Raw genomic sequence first — 18959 nt, 5'->3', positions numbered from 1 at the left:
ATGTACCTTCCCATGATTTTCCTGCGATGAAGGTCGGCCTTTTGGGTGCTATATTTATACAGGTGAAGTTGTAGCTGCAAATGATGTGGCGATTCTCGGGTTTTCCTCAGTACCTGTGCTACCGCTGTGTTAGTGCTGACATTTTCTGTGCTCATTTCCCTCACGCAGGAGGTTTCCCTCGTGCTTTTGACACTCATCTTACACCTTCTTGGGCTCCTGAAGCACCAGGCACGGCACTCCAGCCCCCCCCCCACACAACTCAGCAACTGGATTTGACATTTTTCGTCCCGCGGGGGCCGACCCAGGGCTCGACCTCTCGAGTCAATCCAGCGACAAGGGCAGGAGCAGTGGGGGAGGGCGGTTCCGAGGGCAGGGACAGCAGGTAATTAGTTAATTAGTGTGAATCACCTCCGACCGAGGGCAGCCCGGTGCGTGACCCGTCACCGCCGCGCTCCCGGGCGGTGGCAGCGGCCCTCGGCCCGGCGCCGTCCCTCAGCCACAGCAGGGGCGGCCGGGGCCATTTGGCCGGTTCAGGCCGGAGGAGCCTGGCGGGGGAACTCACTTGCGGGCTGCAGCTTGCTCCCAGGGGTAGCGCAGGGACAGGCGCCGATCTCTGCTCTGCGGCCAGGGACAGGGCCCGAGGGAACAGCTGGAGCTGGGGCAGGGCACAACTGGGTATGAGGAAAAGGCTTTTCACTGATGAGAGCGGTCGTGCATTGAACAGGCTCTCCAGGGCAGTGGTCGCAGCACCAAGGCTGACACTTGTAGGACCGTTCGGGCACGGAGCGTGACAGTGACGGTGCCCGCACGCAGCCAGGAGCCGCTTTCGCCCCCCTTCTGCTCCCGCCCTCACGGCGGCTGTTCCGCCCCGCCCCGATCCCGCCCTCACGGCGGCAGTTCCGCCCCGCCCCGCCCCGTTCACGCATGCGCGCGAGAGTCCGGGGCCCGCGCGGCCGGGGCTGTCACGTGAGGCGGGCGGCGGATGCGGTTCCGGGTGAGCGCGGGCGCGCAGCGCAGCGCGGCCCCGAGCGCGGCCCCGCTCCCGCCAGGTACGGCCGCGGAGGGGCGGCAGCGCCGGGCCGGGAGCCACGAGCCGCGGCCGGGCTGAGCCGCGCGGGGCGGGCGCGGAGGGAGGCGGCGCCGAGGCCCGGCCGCAGGTGCGCGCCGGAGGGCGGATTCCGCGCTGTGGCCTGGCCGGGGCGGCGGCGGCGGCGGCGGCGAGCAGGGACCCCGCGGCCGGGCGGCTCCTCGGCCGCGCCCCCGGCTCCCCCGCGCCGCTGCCGCCGCAGGAGGAAGAGCTGTGAACGCGTAAATGTCCGAGGGGAAAATGCCCTGCCCTGCCCTGCCCCGCGGGGTTCGGCAGGGAGCAGCTCCGCGCAGCACCGAGCCCTGGCGCGGAAGTGTCGCGAGTTGCCTTTTGTCTTAGGTCCTCCTGATTTCCTGCTACTAACTCAATACTCTAAATAGTAGCTGATTGGTTCTGCTTGATTTGTATGCATATTTAAGTATTACAAAGGAATATCTGGGCAGGATATACATTCTTTGGGATTGTTTTGAGAAGTTAGTGTTTACCTTTTAACAGATTTGAGTGGCGCAGAAATACAGACCCTTCTGTTGCTCTGGATGTGGAGTTTAAAGTAGTGTCCTCGGGAGGAAAGCGAGAGTTTTCAGAAGTTTTCTCTTTTAGCTGTCTGATTTCTCTGTGCTTTGATGCTGAGAGAAGGGAGTAAAAGGAGACAATTGATATTAACTAGTCCTTGCATAGTCTCATTTTGCAAACATGCAAGTGGTGAAGTCTGGAGGTCCATCTTCAGGTTTGGGAAATTTGTCCTGGATTTATGGCTAATCTGGCCCCGTTCTAAAAACCAGTGGAATTATAGAAACATTTAGAAATTCCAGTGAGCTGCATCCTGTGGGTTTGTGTACCAGAAGATGTGTCTGTTCCTTGCTTTAGGGTTGCTATAAAATCAAATGTGAAAATCACTCTTAAAAGCACCTCTTTAGTGCCTGGTAGCTGGAATTGACATTCAGTTAATGTTTCTTTTGACACAGGGAAGGTGAAATGGGGGTGAAAAATGTAGGCTAACCTTGTTTTGAAGTTGATTTTGACTTTTTGAGATGCTAACAGCTTTCTGCTCTTTGCAAATCAAGTACATTGTTCAGTAAAAATGTTTGACATTGCAATTGTCTTGCAAAGTTAAACTTGGTATTTATTCTATTTTAGATGAAGGGGTGCTGGACAAGGACTGAAAATAAGTCTTTGTCTTGGATGTCTGGCTTGTAATTATACGTGTGCTTGCCTGAGAACTCAGAGGTGAAAACCTAAATAATAATTTTTGCAAGCAGCCTTTAACTTAATGAATAAAATTATCTTATGCTTTCTGTTGTCCTTCTGTTCCACCCCTGCTGCCAACCCCCTTTTTTAGGCATTTGGGACTGACCCGAGTCTCTGTTTAGCTGTATTGTAAATTTTTATAACTGGCAGTTTTTAACAGGCTTCTTAACACTTGATATTCCAGAACCTACCAGTTAAGGCAGCTTTGTATTAATGGGAGAACTCTGAAAATTATCTATTCTTTTAGGAAAAAAGGATGGAAATACTGATGTTTGACCTCTGGTGCCAGCACTGATATTCTTCAGATACAAACTTAAGTAGGTTTAACCTGCTGTTCTGGAATGGAAATTTGTTCATTAGCCGTAGTGAAAGAGCAGTGGATTTGAGTGATGTGTTCTCTTCTGTAGTACCATATCTTGCCTGTTGAGATATTTAAAAATATAAAAGGTGTTGTAGAGTACTAAAGTACTAATGCAAATCATTGCTTTCTTAGTGAGAAGGTGCTGAGAATTCTGCAAGTGGTGTGAGGAGTGTTCCATAAAAGCACCTTAAGCTTAGATAACAGCAGAGTTGTTTTTAAACTCTTGTCTAAGTACAGCAGGTTTATCCCAGTGTGATGAAATAAGTGCAGGTGGAAATGCTTCTACACTGAAAGGCTGTCCATTTGAAATGAATAGGTGTTACTTGGTGTTTGGTATTCTTCAAAAGTGTGGGAAGAAAACTGTTCGAGTCTTGGAGCAAACCCCTGCTTTAAACTGTCTGAGAACTGTATAGGGAATGCAGTGCAGGTGAGCTTGAAAGGAGCATCTTACAGCCACAGCACAGTGACAGCTTTGGGGGGTGGCATTTGGGTGTTTTGACTGCCAATTTTGTCCTTTAGAAGTGAAGTAATGAGTTAAGATTATCCTTCAGGTTTATAGTCACCTGCATATTTGCATCATTTTGTTCCATGCTGCTGGTAACCACTGCATTCTCCTGACCGCTGAGGGCCCCTGGGGAAACTCCCTGGGCTTCATCTAAATGTCCTGAAACAAATGCATATCGAGCTCTGCACACATTCACTGTTACTGCTGATCCAAATGGGATCTGCCCTCCCAGCAAATATTTAAAACCCACTGTTTCAGCCAGCAGGCTGGTGCCCAGGAGTGTCCATACCTTGTGTGCTGAGAGTATCATCAGCTTGGTGAGAGGCAGGACTTGTTTCCAAGCAGTGCTTTAGTCAGGACAAACAGGGAGAGCTGGGAGAGCGCTTGTTGGGACAGCTTCTTCACACTGCTGAAGAACAGCTGAGAGGTGCAGATTCTGAATGCCTCAAACAAGGAGAGTCTGGCCCTTAAGAGGAATTAGTTAGCTACCTTCTAGAAATTTTACTTCAATTTTCTGGGTGAGGGAAGCAGGGAAATGTCAGTAAAATAGGCTTAAATTGAGATCATTAGTGTATAATTTGTAGAACTGCAGTTTTACAAAAAGATGACAATTTTGCTTTATTAATCAGCTTGCATAGCTTTAAGCATTGTAGGACATTTAGATCAGGAGAAGAAAAATTTGGATTTGTCATGAAAGGAAAGCTGATCCTACAGAACAGTAAGTGTAATTTGGGTTTCAGCCACGTAAAAAAAATTATATCTCTCGGTTAATAAGCAGAATTGGTTGCATTCAAACTTTGTACTTACTGGTGTTCTGTACTGATTTCTTCTTTGCAAAATACAATGGTTTCTTGTCTTGATGGATGTTGGTTTTCTTAACACCTTCACTGATAAGTTTACCTGTTTCTGCCAATCTTTAGAGCAAACACAGCCGAGAGCTTCAACTGGTTTGGACTTTTATGTCAACAGAATGGTTTACCATGTTCTGTTACTGGGGATTCCTTGTTGCTGGTGATGGGTGAGCCTGAAAAAATACAGCTTTACTTGCACATCATAGGGTGAGTTCTCCTAAAACACTGTCTTAAACAGTTATCTTTAAAGTGTTTGGGGTGTTTGGGTTTTTTCCTTTTTAAATAGCTTGTAGTTTAGATCTGAACATCTGGACTTTTTCTCAAAATACACACTTAATTAATTACCTCCTATAGAATCTAGAGACACGTCAGGTTTCTTACATTTTGGAGCGAACTGGTGTAATTGTAAATGATAGAACAGGTTGCTGAAGGCATTAATTTTAACTGAGGGGTCAATCCTCCTTGTCTGCATGAAATCCCTTCCAGTGTAAATTATTTTATGATAAACCATTCCACAAGCAGTCTTGTTTGGTTTTTATTCTGCATAATACCTCAATTTGATAACTTAAAGGATGTGTTGCGAGTATGGGAATTACCAGAGTATTGAACTAACACCTATCGTTATGTTTCTGCAGCTCCTCTTTAGCCCATTGTGCTGAAGACCAGAGGTTCTGCCTCATCAGGAGTCTCTGTTAGCAATTCAAGTTGGCTGGAGAATGGAAGGGGTTGAATTTAAAGAAGAGTGGCAAGATGAAGATTTTCCAAGGTTTAGAATTCTTTTCTAAAGTAATTTGGATGAAACACATAACATCAGCAATAAGCTACCTCTTTGTCTTCTTGGTGAACTAATACTCAGTAATAATCCTGGAGTGATTTCCATCAATTTAGCCGTTTTGAAAAGGTTTTGTGGCATATTTCTTCAGGATTGACACTGTTGAAGCTTCCACTGTTTCTGAAATGAAGATTTGTAAGCTTGTCTTTGTTTATTTCCTTAGCTAATACTTTGCAACTATATTGTTTGCATATTATTTCCAGTGCCTCATGGCCCAAACATTTAATTAAGCAAAATTTTTGAGGAAAGTTTTTCAAAGTTGATGCTTCTACTGGTGCTTGGGCCTACAAAAAAACTACACCAGCTTTAGATGCATTTATGATAACATGACTAAACTTCTGTAATTTATGTCAAGTCGAATTTTGTCATGCAGGAATATGGCAAGCTTTGTTAAGGATGACACACTGGTAGTAGTCAGTGTTTTGGTATTTGTCACAGGAAGGGATAGTCACTTGAATGCTGTAAAGAATTTTCTGCTGCCTTGGTGTTTGTTAACTGAAAGCTTGAACTTAGGCTGTAATATATATGTGGATTTTGTAGCAGGATGTAAGTCTAAATATATGGTATTAAATAAAAAGCAAAAGCAGGTTGGTAACAATAATTTCTGCTTTGTGTCCCAGGCCCCTGCCAGAGGATGATCCTGTTGAGTCTGATGCATTGGCTGCAGCTGGAACAGAAAGTGAAGCTGGTAAGAACATTCCACTCCAGTCCAGCTGCTTCCTACTTAAATGGCTGCTTTAAAGCTCTGTGTTGTAGGGAGATTTTTTTTGCTTGTTTTGTTTTGGTTTTTTGGTTTTTTTTGGTTTTTTTTTTTTTGATAGTTGGGGTTTTGGAGGTTTTTACATTTAACATTTTTTTTTTATTTTGTCTGTCTGCTTTACCTGGGGCATTTCCAGTGCTGGATTGGTAATCTGATTTTATTCATTGCTTTCAGCTCCTGTCTAAATCACACCAGAATTTGCCTTGTACCTCAAAGCATTTTGTGTATTCACAGAACAGATTGGTTAATTTTCCATCCTTGCTGTTGTCAGTCTTTTTTTTTTTTTTTTTCAGCTTGTATATTATTTTCTATTTTATCAAAGATGGTTATGATGTCACTGAAGCCTAACAAAAGCAAGTGCTAGGGACATGAATCTGATGCATTCTATGCAAGGTTTATTCAGTGTCCTGGGACACTTGGATGCAGCAGGCAGTATGGTTGGTGTCTGCACCCTGCTCAGATTGTGCATGTGCAAGTGGGTAACTTGAGAACTTTCACCTGCTGTTCTTTCCAGCCCCTGTTAAAGTCTTACTCCAAAGATACCTTCTTTAAATTATGGGCATTAATTTATAATGCATTATGAAAAAAGACTGTGCTCTTCTGTCTTGGTAATATGCTTATCTAAACTTGCTTTAGCTTTGAAAATAAGTAATTTGCTTTCTTTAGATACAGAGGGTAGTGGAACCAAATTGAGGAAGAAACTAATGGCTCCAGATATTAGCTTAACTTTGGATCCCAGTGGGGAATCTGTTTTTTCTGATGACTTGGATGAGAGTGGAGAGATTGATTTGGATGATTTAGATACTCCTTCAGAAAACAGCAATGAATTTGAATGGGAAGGTGAGTATTTTGGTCCTTTTGTCTGATGCTCTAAAATATTTTTTTATGTGCAGGTTGACTGTTTCTCTCATAAGAAATAGCTATGACTCAATAGTACAAGAGGAGAAATGCAAAGGGAGTGATTAGATTAGGGATTAGGAATTAGAAATAGGTGCAGTGACTTTTTAAAGGGCAAATCAGACCTCATCTGATTAGTATATAGGCAAACAGTTAATAGCTGTAGTTGCAGATAAACTTAGGGGAAGATCATCTACATATACATCTATAAGACTTGAAGCTGTGGAAAATCCTCTATTGCAGTAAGTTTTCAAGAACCACCCAAAAGAAAAAAGTAGCCAAGGTGTTTTACATGTGTGTTAGAAAAGAGTTTTAAATAGAGAGAGCCAAACAAAGGGATTTAGATTAGCTACTAAGAAATTGATGAATTGTAATTTAAGGAGGACTGAATAGTGTTTTTAAAAATGCTGAGTAACACCTGGTCTCAAATCTTCCTGTGGTGAGAATGGCAAAAGCTCAGTAGCCTTAGAGTATGCATATTTCCAGATTGACTAGAGGCAGCAGAAGAGCCTCTATTTTATGTCAAGGAATTCTGAAATGACTTCATAGGAAGTTAAAGTAGCTATAGCCACACTAGTAATGATCTCTGTTTTAAGACATTAATAAGTGTTATATCTTACAGGCAAAACCTGGAGATTCTGACAAATCTTATTTGAGATAAACATTTTGTGTAGGACTTAAAGCACAAATTTTAGACTTGGAGTTTAATGATGTTTTTTTAAGGCCCTCTTATGGAAGCCAAGAACAGTTGTGCTGGGTAAATTGTTGGGGTCTTTAACATCTGTGAACTTGATGGTTTAGGAATGTCTCTAATAAGTAAACATGTTAAGTCAATTACTGTTTTCTCATCTTGAAAATAAAATAATTTGAATTCCAGAATAAACAGGAAGGTCTGTTTTCACTGTTATGTTTGAAATGCTGTGGAGAAGGAAACACTCTATAGAATAAGGGGGTGGTTTTGGTTTTTAAATAGCTAAAAGCATATTGCAGGGGAAATTTTCTTAACAGAGACTGTGTGTTTAACTTTGTAAAAGGATTTTCATTGTTTGAACAAAGAAAAATTGGTATTTAGCATTAGTTTTGCAGTGATGCGAAGGAAATGTTCCAGATGTTTCTGTTTTGTTTTTAAAAGTGGCTGAAAAGGGTTTCTGTCTTTTCTTCCTTTAATGCTGCTGCCTTCACTTTCCTGGAAGGATAGTTTCAATTAACAGCTTTATCTTGGGAACAGACAACTAACTTGCAGTAGGTTTTTCTCGCTTTGGGTAAGGTCCATGCAACAAAGTCAAGAATCATAATTTATTGGAGCAAATTGTCTTACAGATTGCTGTCAGCACAAATTTCATACATTGTGATTGCACACGTGAATTACATTTAATTTTCAGTAGATTTGCCTGCATGTCTGCTTGCAAGGTACCTCAATGTTTTGAATCATGCTTCATGTAAATCTGTGATTAATCTCTGTAATTCTCATTAGAGTTAACCACTTTGTCTATTTTGGTGAAATTCACTGAGGTCTGTGTTCTGAAAGCCTACAATTAATTAAGCTTCCTCCATGAATGGAGATTTTTCACATACTTGTAATAGAGAAAATGACAGTCAAGAGATAACTGTCAACATGAATATGTTAAGAAAATATCTATGACATCAGCCTTCGTGTTTGACTGGCTGAAGAATACCAAAATAGATTAGATAGCAAAGTGGTTAACTTGTATTGTAGCTGATTGTCACTATGCATGGTATTCATAATGGGTCTTCAACGTGTTCTCATTCTCACAGATGATCTTCCAAAACCAAAAACTACTGATGTCATTAGGAAAGGATCACTGGCTGAGTACGCTGTGGCGGAGGAGAAGGATGATGGTCGGCGCTGGAGAATGTTTAGGATCGGGGAACAGGACCACAGGGTGGACATGAAGGCAATTGAACCGTACAAAAAAGTTATCAGTCATGGTGGTAAGGATTGGTGATGTGCTCAGGGGAATTGCTGAGCAACTACTTCTTTAAGCTGAGTTGGGGAGGCAGAGGAAGAGCTTTGGGCGTAAAGACTTGCGGTAATTAATTTGTTGCAGTGTTAAGACATGGATGATATAATAATTTTTTTCTCTATTAAACGAAAGTTCCAAAATGTACACATGGTCACATGTACTAAAATGCATCTATGGAATGAGATATATTTACTCCATCCTACAGTGTCACTGCTACCTAGTTTTTTGGCTTCTAGACTATTGAAAACATTAACTATGGATCTACTAAGGCAGAAATCAGTTCACGACTCTTTCCACCTGTCTGTGAAGTTTAGGTTGGAAGAAAAGTTGACTAAACTTCAATAACATAAGATATTCTTAAATATACTGAGGTTCTACACTGAAACATTGGTTATAGATGCAGTGTTTGATTGACATCAGCTTCAGCTGTTGCTTTAAAAGTAGACAATCTTGAAAAAGAAACCTTGATGTTTTCTGTAACGGTATGAATGCGTCCATGTGGATCTTTGTACATCTTTAAGGTAAATAATGAAAAAGCTTACTGAATGTGTTTGTGTAAATGTAGTCAGTGTATTGTCACCTTTGTCACTACCGCCACTTATTTCTTTGTTTTTAGGTTATTATGGTGATGGGTTAAATGCCATTGTTGTGTTTGCTGTTTGCTTCATGCCTGAGAGCAGCCAGCCTAACTATAGATACCTAATGGACAATCTATTTAAGTAAGTCATTATCTGTCTTTATGGGTTTCTGTTATTTTTAATATATTTGAGCACTACTAGGAATTACTTTCAGATTAAGGTTGTGGATATTAAAGTTTTTTTTTTTGTCTCTCCAGGTATGTAATTGGCACTTTAGAGCTGTTAGTAGCAGAGAACTATATGATAGTTTACTTGAATGGTGCAACAACACGGAGAAAAATGCCAAGTTTAGGATGGCTTAGGAAATGTTACCAGCAAATTGACAGAAGGTGAGAAGCACTGCAATATTTTCTTAAAATATTCACATGCTCAGACATAGACATATTTAGGAAAAACTGCTGTTTAAGTGATGTCTGCTCCCTTCTGGTTAAGATTTGATGAAGGAAATTGGTGTATTGAAAACCTCTTCCTAAGCTAGACAATGTGCTACAAACATGCCTAGGTAGTGTTGTGTGGTGGATTTTTTGGTTGGTTGGGGGTTTTGTGTATACTTTCATTGTTGTTGTTCTCAGGGTGGTTTTTTTAGTGAAAATAGTATTCTTAGAATACTGGGTATTGTTATCTTGTATAATATCTTTAACACTTAATGTATTAACACAAGGCAATAAGGGGAGCCCTTTGTGAACCACTTCATCATTAGCTATGTAAAAAGATTCAAAGAAGCTTCTCCTTGGAATGTTACTTCCTTGTCAAATTGATACTGAATCTTTAGTTTTTGTTTTACAGTTGTGTAGTATTTTTTTCTTCTGATGGAGGTCTAATAATGGGATGTCAGAATACTGTGTTTATATGACAGTTGTGCTTCTAAAAGCATACTTCTTATATATTCCAAAACCCCTGGTCATGCTATCTTTTTGTTCTAGTAATTACTCATTGTTTAAATCCTTCAGATTAAAGAAAAATCTGAAATCGTTGATCATAGTTCATCCTTCCTGGTTCATCAGAACGCTCCTGGCCATCACAAAACCTTTTATTAGGTAATACTCTGGAAGCTTTTTCATAAATAATTCTGATAACTGTTTAATCTAAACTTAAAAGACTGTTTTAATATTAACCTAGTGAAAAACATTTGGAGTTGTAACTCCCCTGCATTTGTTCTTCCACAGCTCAAAATTCAGCCAAAAAATTAGGTATGTCTTCACCCTGGCAGAACTAGCTGAACTGATCCCCATGGAATACGTTGGCATCCCAGAATGCATAAAACAGTACGTTTTATTATTCCAACATCTTCTACACTGATCATGGTTTAGGACTGGGAGATGTCGTAATCAGTGATTGGTTTGAACATAACACTTGGCACATAATGACTTCACTGAGATCACTGCTGTCTCTAGGAGGAGTGTCCATGTTTGGCCTCATTTCTAAAGGCAGTTTTGTATGGAGTGGCAGGGATAGCCAAAATGTTAATGTATAGTCATTTCCACAGTGGAGCTTTGTGCAATTGCTAAGTTGTGTGTGAATTAAGCCTTCTAGAGAAGGTCTCATTCCAGTTCTTCTGCACCTTAGTGTGTATATGAAACTGGCTTGTGAGTGAGAAATTGTGGGCATGTTGATACTGAAGTTATAAATAATGTCTTCTAAAGTGTATTGATTAAAATGTGGAACAATTTAAGTGCTGAAATATCACTTGGATTGGTTTTCATTTAAAAGAAAAGCGGTGATGGGGAAATGCTGAATCCTTACCCCCTGCAGTTCTAAACTACTTTGGTAAAGAAATAAGACAGCATCAATGTAATTTTTTTCCCTTTCCGTCCAGATACAAATACCCATTTTAACATCAGCACAGATCTGCTCACAAATAAGATGATGATCATTTTGTCAAAAGCATTTGTGAATGCAGTAATAGAGTAGGAACCATAAACTTGGGTCTTAAGAAAACCAGATGAAAACAGTAACAATCCTGATGACAGCCTTTTAGAGGTATAACACACAAACCCTGTGTTGTCTGCACTGTAACAGGTGAGCAGAAACAGGGGGAAGGTGGCCCAGTGTCACTGAGCACACACAGGAGCACATCCATGCTGGACAAAGCCTCGTGCCCCCTGCAGATGGCTGATTATTTCAATAGACATGCAGCTGTTGTTTTCATGGCATGGGAGTGAAACACATCCCAAAGTTGAGGCAGCCTTGTGCTGTCTTAAATTTTTTTTAACTGGTTTTTTATGGGTGTGTTATGAATATTCAGACTGCCATTCTGAGTTTTAACAGACTCATCTATGTATTGATGAACTTTCAACTGTTTTGCAAAGTCTGGACTTGGTTAACTTAAAAGACTTAATTCTCAGATTTCTGTGGAGGATTATATCTGGTTTCAAACTGTTATGGATACAGACTTTAAATTTTAGTGATGAATGCTAACACTGTACAGGAGCTGTGCAGTGTATTGAATTCATTTGTTATGTCAAATCTTAATGGTTTTTCTTTAATGCAAATAAATGTTGAAGGTACAGTGTATTTTCTTCTTAATTATATCAGTTTCAAAATTTTGTAAGTTTCTGCAAATTCTATTGACACTAATACTGGTGTGCAGCTTCTGTTGATTTTGGCCTTCATATGTTATATTTACTGAAATAAAACTTTTCCTCACCAAGGTATGAAGAAGAAAAGTTTAGAAAGAAACAGAAAAGGTATATCCATATTTTGATTAGGGTTGCATCTAGATAAGATAATTTGCATTGCAACTAACTCCCAGCTGATGAGCTTGCATAAAGGAATAAGCATTTGTAAATATAAACACGCACTAGTGCCCAGGTTTTTATTCATGACTATACTGTACTTGCAGGCAGTATGGAATCTGTAAGAACTCACCCTGGTTGTTCAGGCAGCTATTTGTGAATAGTTTCTATTACACTTTCATGTGAGATGCTCACTTTTAAGGGGATACATGGGTTCTCAACTTGAAGTCTTTAAGAGGCAAAAGTAGTGCTTCTGTATGAACCCATTAAATCAAATGTCATTGTTTCTAACAGGAATTATGTCTGGAGATGATCTATTTAGGTGCTAAGCTGTAGCTATGCATTAGCAGAGATGCAACTCTGTAAGGAGTTCTAATATTAAATCTTGTGGTTTTGGTATTCACTACCTTTTTAGTTATTAACTTGCATAGATGCAATCTAAATTAGTATTGTAGTGCTGTTTGTATTTGCAGTGCCTACGTTCCTTCTTAATAAATACTGGATTTCCACTTTGTTAATTTCCAGTCTCCTGCTAACTATTCAAGCTATTCCACAGCTGATGATTTTTTTTAATGGATATGTTATTTTTTGCTCACTAACAAATATACTGAAAGACTTTGCTACTAACTGTTGTTTTTTTAAAATTACTTTTCCTTTGTGTGCCTAACTATTATGGAAGACATTGTCTAAACTGGGTAGAGGAACACTGAGATGGAAGTAAAAAGGAATTTAAATTATTTCTGGAAGCTCAGATGTAAACCTAGTGATGCATTGAACATTCTTTAGGAAATTACTTAGGGATTACTCCAATTAAGCGATAATTAAAAAAATCTCCAGTAGCACAAACAGTTTTTAGTGCCCCTGTTGATAACATCACCTATACTACCATCACTTTTATAAAAGTAGTATGTTCTTCAGTGAAAATTAGATACAGAGATCACAGGCAGAATTGGATACTAAGCCTTTAATCAGGTAGAAAGCAGCTCCTTTTTATGGGTTCATGGCTCAAAGCAGCTGTCACTGTTACCATCATTTTGAAAAGCTGGCTGGTTATAGTTTGAGAGACAGGACAGGTATGTTAGATTGTTAGAGGACAAACTTGGTCTTAGTCTCTCACTTTAGAACTGCTATTAGTTTTAAAATTAATTTGCCTCCATCCACAACTTATTTGCCAGAAGATGTTATCAAGATTGTAGGCTGTTCTGACTATAAAGATGAGAAGTACATTTTGTGCAGGGCTTTGAATTGTCCCCTGGTTTCTGCAAAGCAGCATTTTGTTTGCTGGTTCCAAGGCAGATATTAAAAAATAAGGTACAAATCAAACCCACTTCTATCAGCATGATGGTGAATTTTTCCAGGGTGATTGCAAGAGTCTTAGAACGTAATAGAAAAAGTATTGCAGTTAAAGAGCCTCTTCACTTTTGTTGATTCAACTAGTACTGTTACCCTCTTGGCTTAATTACTGTAACATTAAAGATAATTCAGTCATCAGGGTGGTAGTGCTTGCCAGTATTGTCACGTTACCTGTATTGTATTTCTGCTTGCATTTGTTGCTATGAGCCCAGGCCGTGCTTTCTTCTGTAGTCAAACTTCACTTGCACTTTCTAAATGCTTCCTCTCAAGTGCTCTAAGTTACTTAAATGGTTTCCTAACAATTTAAATGCATTTCTAGGGGGTGGTAGGAAAATAAGTATTGAAAAGAACCCAAACATCATGACTACATTAAATAAAAACCTTCATTTAATATTTATTTACTAAAACCTTTCCCATGTAAAAGCTTTGTGTTTTTCTGTTAAGGTTAATAGTTTTTTCTTAATAATATCAGCTATCAAACTATGTTAACATAATTTAATTTCACTGCTTTCTTTGCTAAGCAGACTTGACCAAGAGCTGAATGGAAAGCAAGAGCAGAAAAGTGAACAGTAAGTTTGGAGTCCAAACAAGACTGAAGAATACGCAGATGGAACAATGCCATTTGTGCTCCATTACAGTGCATTCTCTGTGTCTATGTATTGTATAATCTGTTGCAAAAGGTGCTTTGGACTAGCACCCAATGAACTGCTTACTGCTGTATTGGTTTGTCTTGACTTTAGTTGCTGTTTATGTAATCGTTTTATACTGCTAAATGGCAAAGAACCCTATGTTTTCACAGGATGTTCTTGCAACTGTTTATCTAAATGATGCATGTTCTTCAGTAAAATATTTATATACCTAAATGTTAAAGGAAAGAGATAATATATATATTTTTATGACTGAGCAATTTATTGTGTGTACCTGCTGAAGGAATTCATTTGCAGGTAGACAAGGCTATAAGTTACTTGTTATTGTATAAATCTGTTTTGCTGTAAATGGTCAAGTGCATTTCTTTGTTGTCATGAAAACTTGTTTGGATGTTAACAATCACATAACTTGGCTTTCACAAATACAGAGATCCTTATTTTTGTTCACTTAACCTTATAGAAGCTCACTCCTTTACCTCACTAGGGTGAGCTTCAACTTTGGTGTCTTTCAGTCCATCATTCAGGATGCAGAACTGCAGTTGTGTGGGTGGCAGTTGGCCATGAGGTTTAAGCCTAAGCCACAAAAGCTGAACTGTCTGACTGGTAAGATACCAGACCTTTTTCATTTGAAGTTGTGAATTCAGATTCTGCTTCAGTATGTCAAGACTGTCTCAGCTAGCAGTAGGAAATTAGTTCATTGCAGTTCTTCATGGATGAATCTTGATTGTTACTGGTAGGAACTCTGTCATGCTCTCTGGTTCACAGTAGTACTTGGGCACTACACGGGTGTTCTAGCCACAATACCATTTTTTGGGGCAGAAATATGGGAAGTCTTATGCTACCTGTGTCATTCTTGTAGATGAAACATCCATTTCTAAAGCTATTAGGCACATGATACCGGCACTAATTGAACTTTTAAGACATGTTTTAAAGGTTGGGGTGTTATAATTCTCCACAATGATGGTAAATCTGTCTGTAAAAGGTTTTCTTGGACACACAACTAGTGTGTTTAGGTTTACTGGGATAACAGTAATGCACTGGTTGATACATTGTAAGAGTTTGTAACATCTTTTGATAAACATTGCATTTTTCATGTAAGGGCAGGTGTATGCAAATAAATTCATTCAGGAGTTGAGCAATATAATGTTGTAGAAAGTATATTAAATCTTTGCTTTTGGTGTTTATTGTGCTCACAATTTCGTTCCAATGCCAAAAAAGTAACACTTTTTAACTATATTTAATGTTATTCAGTTACTTTATCAGAAAAAACAAAAAAGTTATGTTCAACCGGATTTCTACCTGAAACTATAAATAGAAGTTGTGAGATATTCCATGGTCAAGATTTACCAAGTAACAATTAATCCACTGTCTCCAGTGATACCTGTATAGACTGAGAGCATGTGGATGTCAGGTGAGGGAAATCCGCTCATGTCTCTGGAAGTTTATTTCAATCTGCAGTTCAGATACTTTCATCTCAAGCTCTAAATCCTTTTGTTGCAGTAGTTTCTGTATCAGAGTTTCAAGGAGATTAACAGGCAGGGTGTGTTCACACAACAATACCAATGCCAAGTCGCCTTGCATCCATTCCATCAGGTTTGAAACTTGCTCTGAAAGCAGAACACAAATGCACTTTCTTTGGGGCTGTCTTATGTCCTGCTTCAATTTTGACATTGAGTCAAATTAATGTAAAGTTCCAGTCAGTACATGGAGCATTTGCAGCCTGTTTACTTCCAATACTTTCACAGTGTGGTCTGTACAACCATGCAAATCTGATTTTTACTGGGTTTGCATGTGTCCTAAGCTAAACGGGAAGCATTCTGATTATCTCATTTCCATTTTTTCCTAATTGATAAGAGGATTACTCTTGGTAAAATTGTATTCTTAGTGGAAGGACTGTAATTCTGTATGTCCTGTGGCTTCCTGTGTGTATAGTGCAGTACAGAGTTCCTCTGTATATGCCACATTTACCAAATGATGGGATTGTTACTGTGTTTCCTGGTCACCAAGGATTCTGCAGTTTCCTGCTGCAGTAATATGATTTCTTTTGGAAATGTGTATGTGCTTATAAATGGTTTATTTCTCTAGTAGAAGTTGTTGTGAATGAGCATACAGCACAACAGTTGTTCTGTCTCTAAAGATTCGCAGCTTGAGAAAGAAGTGTACTAAAGAATTATTCCCTTCTGACTTCCTGCAGCTCATCATTTAGTGGTGAGGTGGATGTTTACAAAAAGCAAAGTGGTCCCAAAGCTATGGATAATGTTTTGTCAAACTTAACTTTTTTGGAATCTATAATATAATGTAATATATTTTAATATTTAAAAACCTGGAAAGTTGGAATGTCATACTTTAATAAAAATTATTTTAAAACTTGAATCACTTTGTGATAAGATACAGTATTGTAGGGAATTCACCTTTCAATGGCACTTCCTTCTAAAACTAAGAGTAATTTTGCTAGAATTTGGTGAGCCCTGTCAAGAAAAAATTTCAGTAGCCACTGATTTACCTCTAATTTGGAGGTCTCATTAGTTTACATGTATTTATACATGTAGTTACTAAGTCATTACCTATCTCATTATTGCTGTGCACAACTGAAATAGAGACATTTGGGCCAGTGGCCTCTCGATGTGACATTTCCTAATGATTTCGAAGTGGCAAAGAGCTTCTGGAGAAAATATCATTAAAAAACTGGTGTGAGCAGACTCAGGATTTGCTTGAATGTTCTTGATCTGTGTAATATGGCAGAGCCATGTTCTGTTGGAGGGTAGTGGGAAGGGATGTATAATGATTTAGTGCTGAAGCAGATTGAAGTCATTGAGGTTCTGGGATGTTGAAATGAAGAATTTTTATTCCAAAAAGCATAGAACTAGTTAGAATAATATGTAACCTTGTTCATAAGAATGCAGTTTGGCTTATTTTTTTCCTTTAGTCTCCGTAAACAAGTGAAAAACAGTCCCAGCTGCTGTGAGGAACATTGTACTGAGAGACAGTAGGTACACTCTAAATTGCAGTCTACTAAGATATTAGTGCCTGTATCTGTTCCAGCAACTTTGTTGCATCATACCCTAAATGCTCTAATGAGAGTTTAAAACTCTGAGCAGTTAATTGTGTGACACTTCAAGGTTAGATCACATGTGGTAGCAATGAAATCTTTTATGAAATGTCCTCAAAATGTGTCATGGGGAGGAGAAAAGGTGTCCTTGGTGCCCGGTCACATCAGCTTCACTGATGCTGTCTGCTGAAATGTCTGTAGTTGACTGAAAAAATTGAACTACATTGTGAGTAGGCACTTTATTAACTAAATCTGTCACAAGGTAGAAAGTTTCTTGGTTAAAAGCGTCTTTCTTTCAGTGTCAAATTTTTGTCAGTGTATCCTACAGATTTATACAGTATTTAGTATCTAGAAAGATGGTTTAAATGCACGTCTTCTCAAAAGCTGTTGTCTTTGGAAATTATTTGAATTCTCAGGTCATTCCAGTCTCCCTCAAAAGCCTCATATGAGGAATGGAGAAGATAGGAATAACAGCTTGCATGTTTTTTGTAACCACAGAATCCTTACAAATCTTGCAGTCAAAATTCTTACTCATTCCTTGTGGATGGAGGTCATTCCCTAGAGGATTTGTTCCACTGACTGCTTGTCAGAGACACTTGAAACAAGTGCTTTAATTACACTTTTTAAGGACACCTGGATTGAGAGTAATACTCTGAAATGTAAGGAATATTTAAATATTCATATTCTGAAAGACATATCTTGCAGCTTTCCTAGCTTCAAAATTCTAAGTTGAACTACCCTGTTTCTTTTATCACATTTAATTACCCATATTAAACTAACATGAAAAAAGGGCATTTGTGAAGAGGGTGCAGTCGTATTAGTTTTTCATCATTCCCTTCAAGCATGAATGGGATCAGTGAAATTAAATCTATCCTTTGCTCAACAAGATTTTTTTCAGTTTTGCAACTTGAACTGCCCAGATTACTCTGATCTACATGATTTTTTTTATTAAAAATATAAAATAAAAATATGAAAGTATTAAAAATTATCTGAAGTTATCAGAGTGTTTTCCAAAAGTCCTTATCTTACCATGTTCCTTACTCTAGTTTGCTTAACTACTAGTTAATACTGGTAGCATGGAATTCCAGGTTAATAATTACAAATAAATTTTCATAAAGGACAGATGTTTAGTTTACCAGTGGCTCTTCGGTTCTGCAATGTTTCTTAGTAACGTAACAAAACCTTTTAATTAACAAGAAAGACCTAAGCAGTAAGGTGCTCTAATGGTTGAATGGTATTTTGAAGGGTTAAGATAGAATGATTACACTGTCAATTAGTGTCTGTAAGCTTTATTATCTTTGATAACGGGAAACGTGCCGTGTTTAACAAAATAAAGCTGCACTAACCATGCAAAAGCACAGGCTGCAAGTCATACACAATAGAACTGGCTTAACTGGGTTAGTAACACTCTTCGCAGATGTGGCTATTTTCCTTTGTCCGTTTAACAGAAAAGATGGAAGTAGAAGACTCTTAACCTACCTCTGAGTGTGTTCGCGGTGTGAGTGTACCCGCAGTATGAGTGAGTGTGCCCGCGGTGTGAGGGTGCCTGCAGTGTGTGTGAGTGTACCCCTGGTGTGAGTGAGTGTGTCCTCGGTGTGTGTGTCCGCGGTGTGTGTGAGTGTGTCCTGGGTGTGAGTGTGCCCGCGGTGCCAGTGAGTGTACCCCCGCTGTAAGTGTGAGGGTGCCCGCAGTGTCAGTGAGTGTACCCCCGCTGTAAGTGTGAGTGTGCCCGCAGTGTCAGTGGGTGTGCCCCCGCTGTAAGTGTGAGTGTACCCGCGGTGTCAGTGAGTGTACCCCCGCTGTAAGTGTGAGTGTGCCCGCGGTGTCAGTGAGTGTACCCCCGCTGTAAGTGTGAGTGTGTCCGCGGTGTCGGTGAGTGTACCCCCGGTGTCAGTGGGTGTACCCCCGCTGTAAGTGTGAGTGTACCCGCGGTGTCAGTGAATGTACCCCCGCTGTAAGTGTGAGGGTGCCCGCGGTGTCAGTGAGTGTGCCCCCGCTGTAAGTGTGAGGG

The 18959-nt window shown here is 39.7% G+C and overlaps 1 protein-coding gene across 8 annotated transcripts; it reads left to right on the top strand.

Moving 5' to 3' along the window:
* Positions 1 to 911: 911 nt before the first annotated feature.
* Positions 912 to 16272, top strand: BNIP2 (BCL2 interacting protein 2). 8 transcript variants are annotated; one of them, XM_058846783.1, is made up of 13 exons: positions 959 to 1157; positions 2583 to 2652; positions 4122 to 4259; positions 4688 to 4818; positions 5505 to 5572; positions 6311 to 6484; positions 8318 to 8494; positions 9143 to 9245; positions 9362 to 9493; positions 10115 to 10201; positions 10331 to 10429; positions 11816 to 11851; positions 13777 to 16272. In XM_058846783.1, the coding sequence occupies exons 4-13, from the start codon at positions 4769 to 4771 to the stop codon at positions 13823 to 13825; spliced, it is 975 nt and encodes a 324-aa protein (XP_058702766.1). In that variant the 5' UTR covers positions 959 to 1157; positions 2583 to 2652; positions 4122 to 4259; positions 4688 to 4768; the 3' UTR covers positions 13826 to 16272. The 8 variants fall into 8 exon arrangements, with proteins under 8 accessions (XP_058702765.1, XP_058702766.1, XP_058702764.1 ...); XM_058846784.1 differs by having other exon boundaries at positions 989 to 1049; XM_058846782.1 differs by lacking the exon at positions 2583 to 2652 and having other exon boundaries at positions 912 to 1049.
* The last annotated feature ends 2687 nt before the right edge of the window (positions 16273 to 18959 follow it).

Source organism: Poecile atricapillus, chromosome 11 (genome assembly GCF_030490865.1).
Source record: "Poecile atricapillus isolate bPoeAtr1 chromosome 11, bPoeAtr1.hap1, whole genome shotgun sequence".
Taxonomy (NCBI): Eukaryota; Metazoa; Chordata; class Aves; order Passeriformes; family Paridae; genus Poecile; species Poecile atricapillus.
This window is presented reverse-complemented; position numbering and strand designations above follow the sequence as displayed.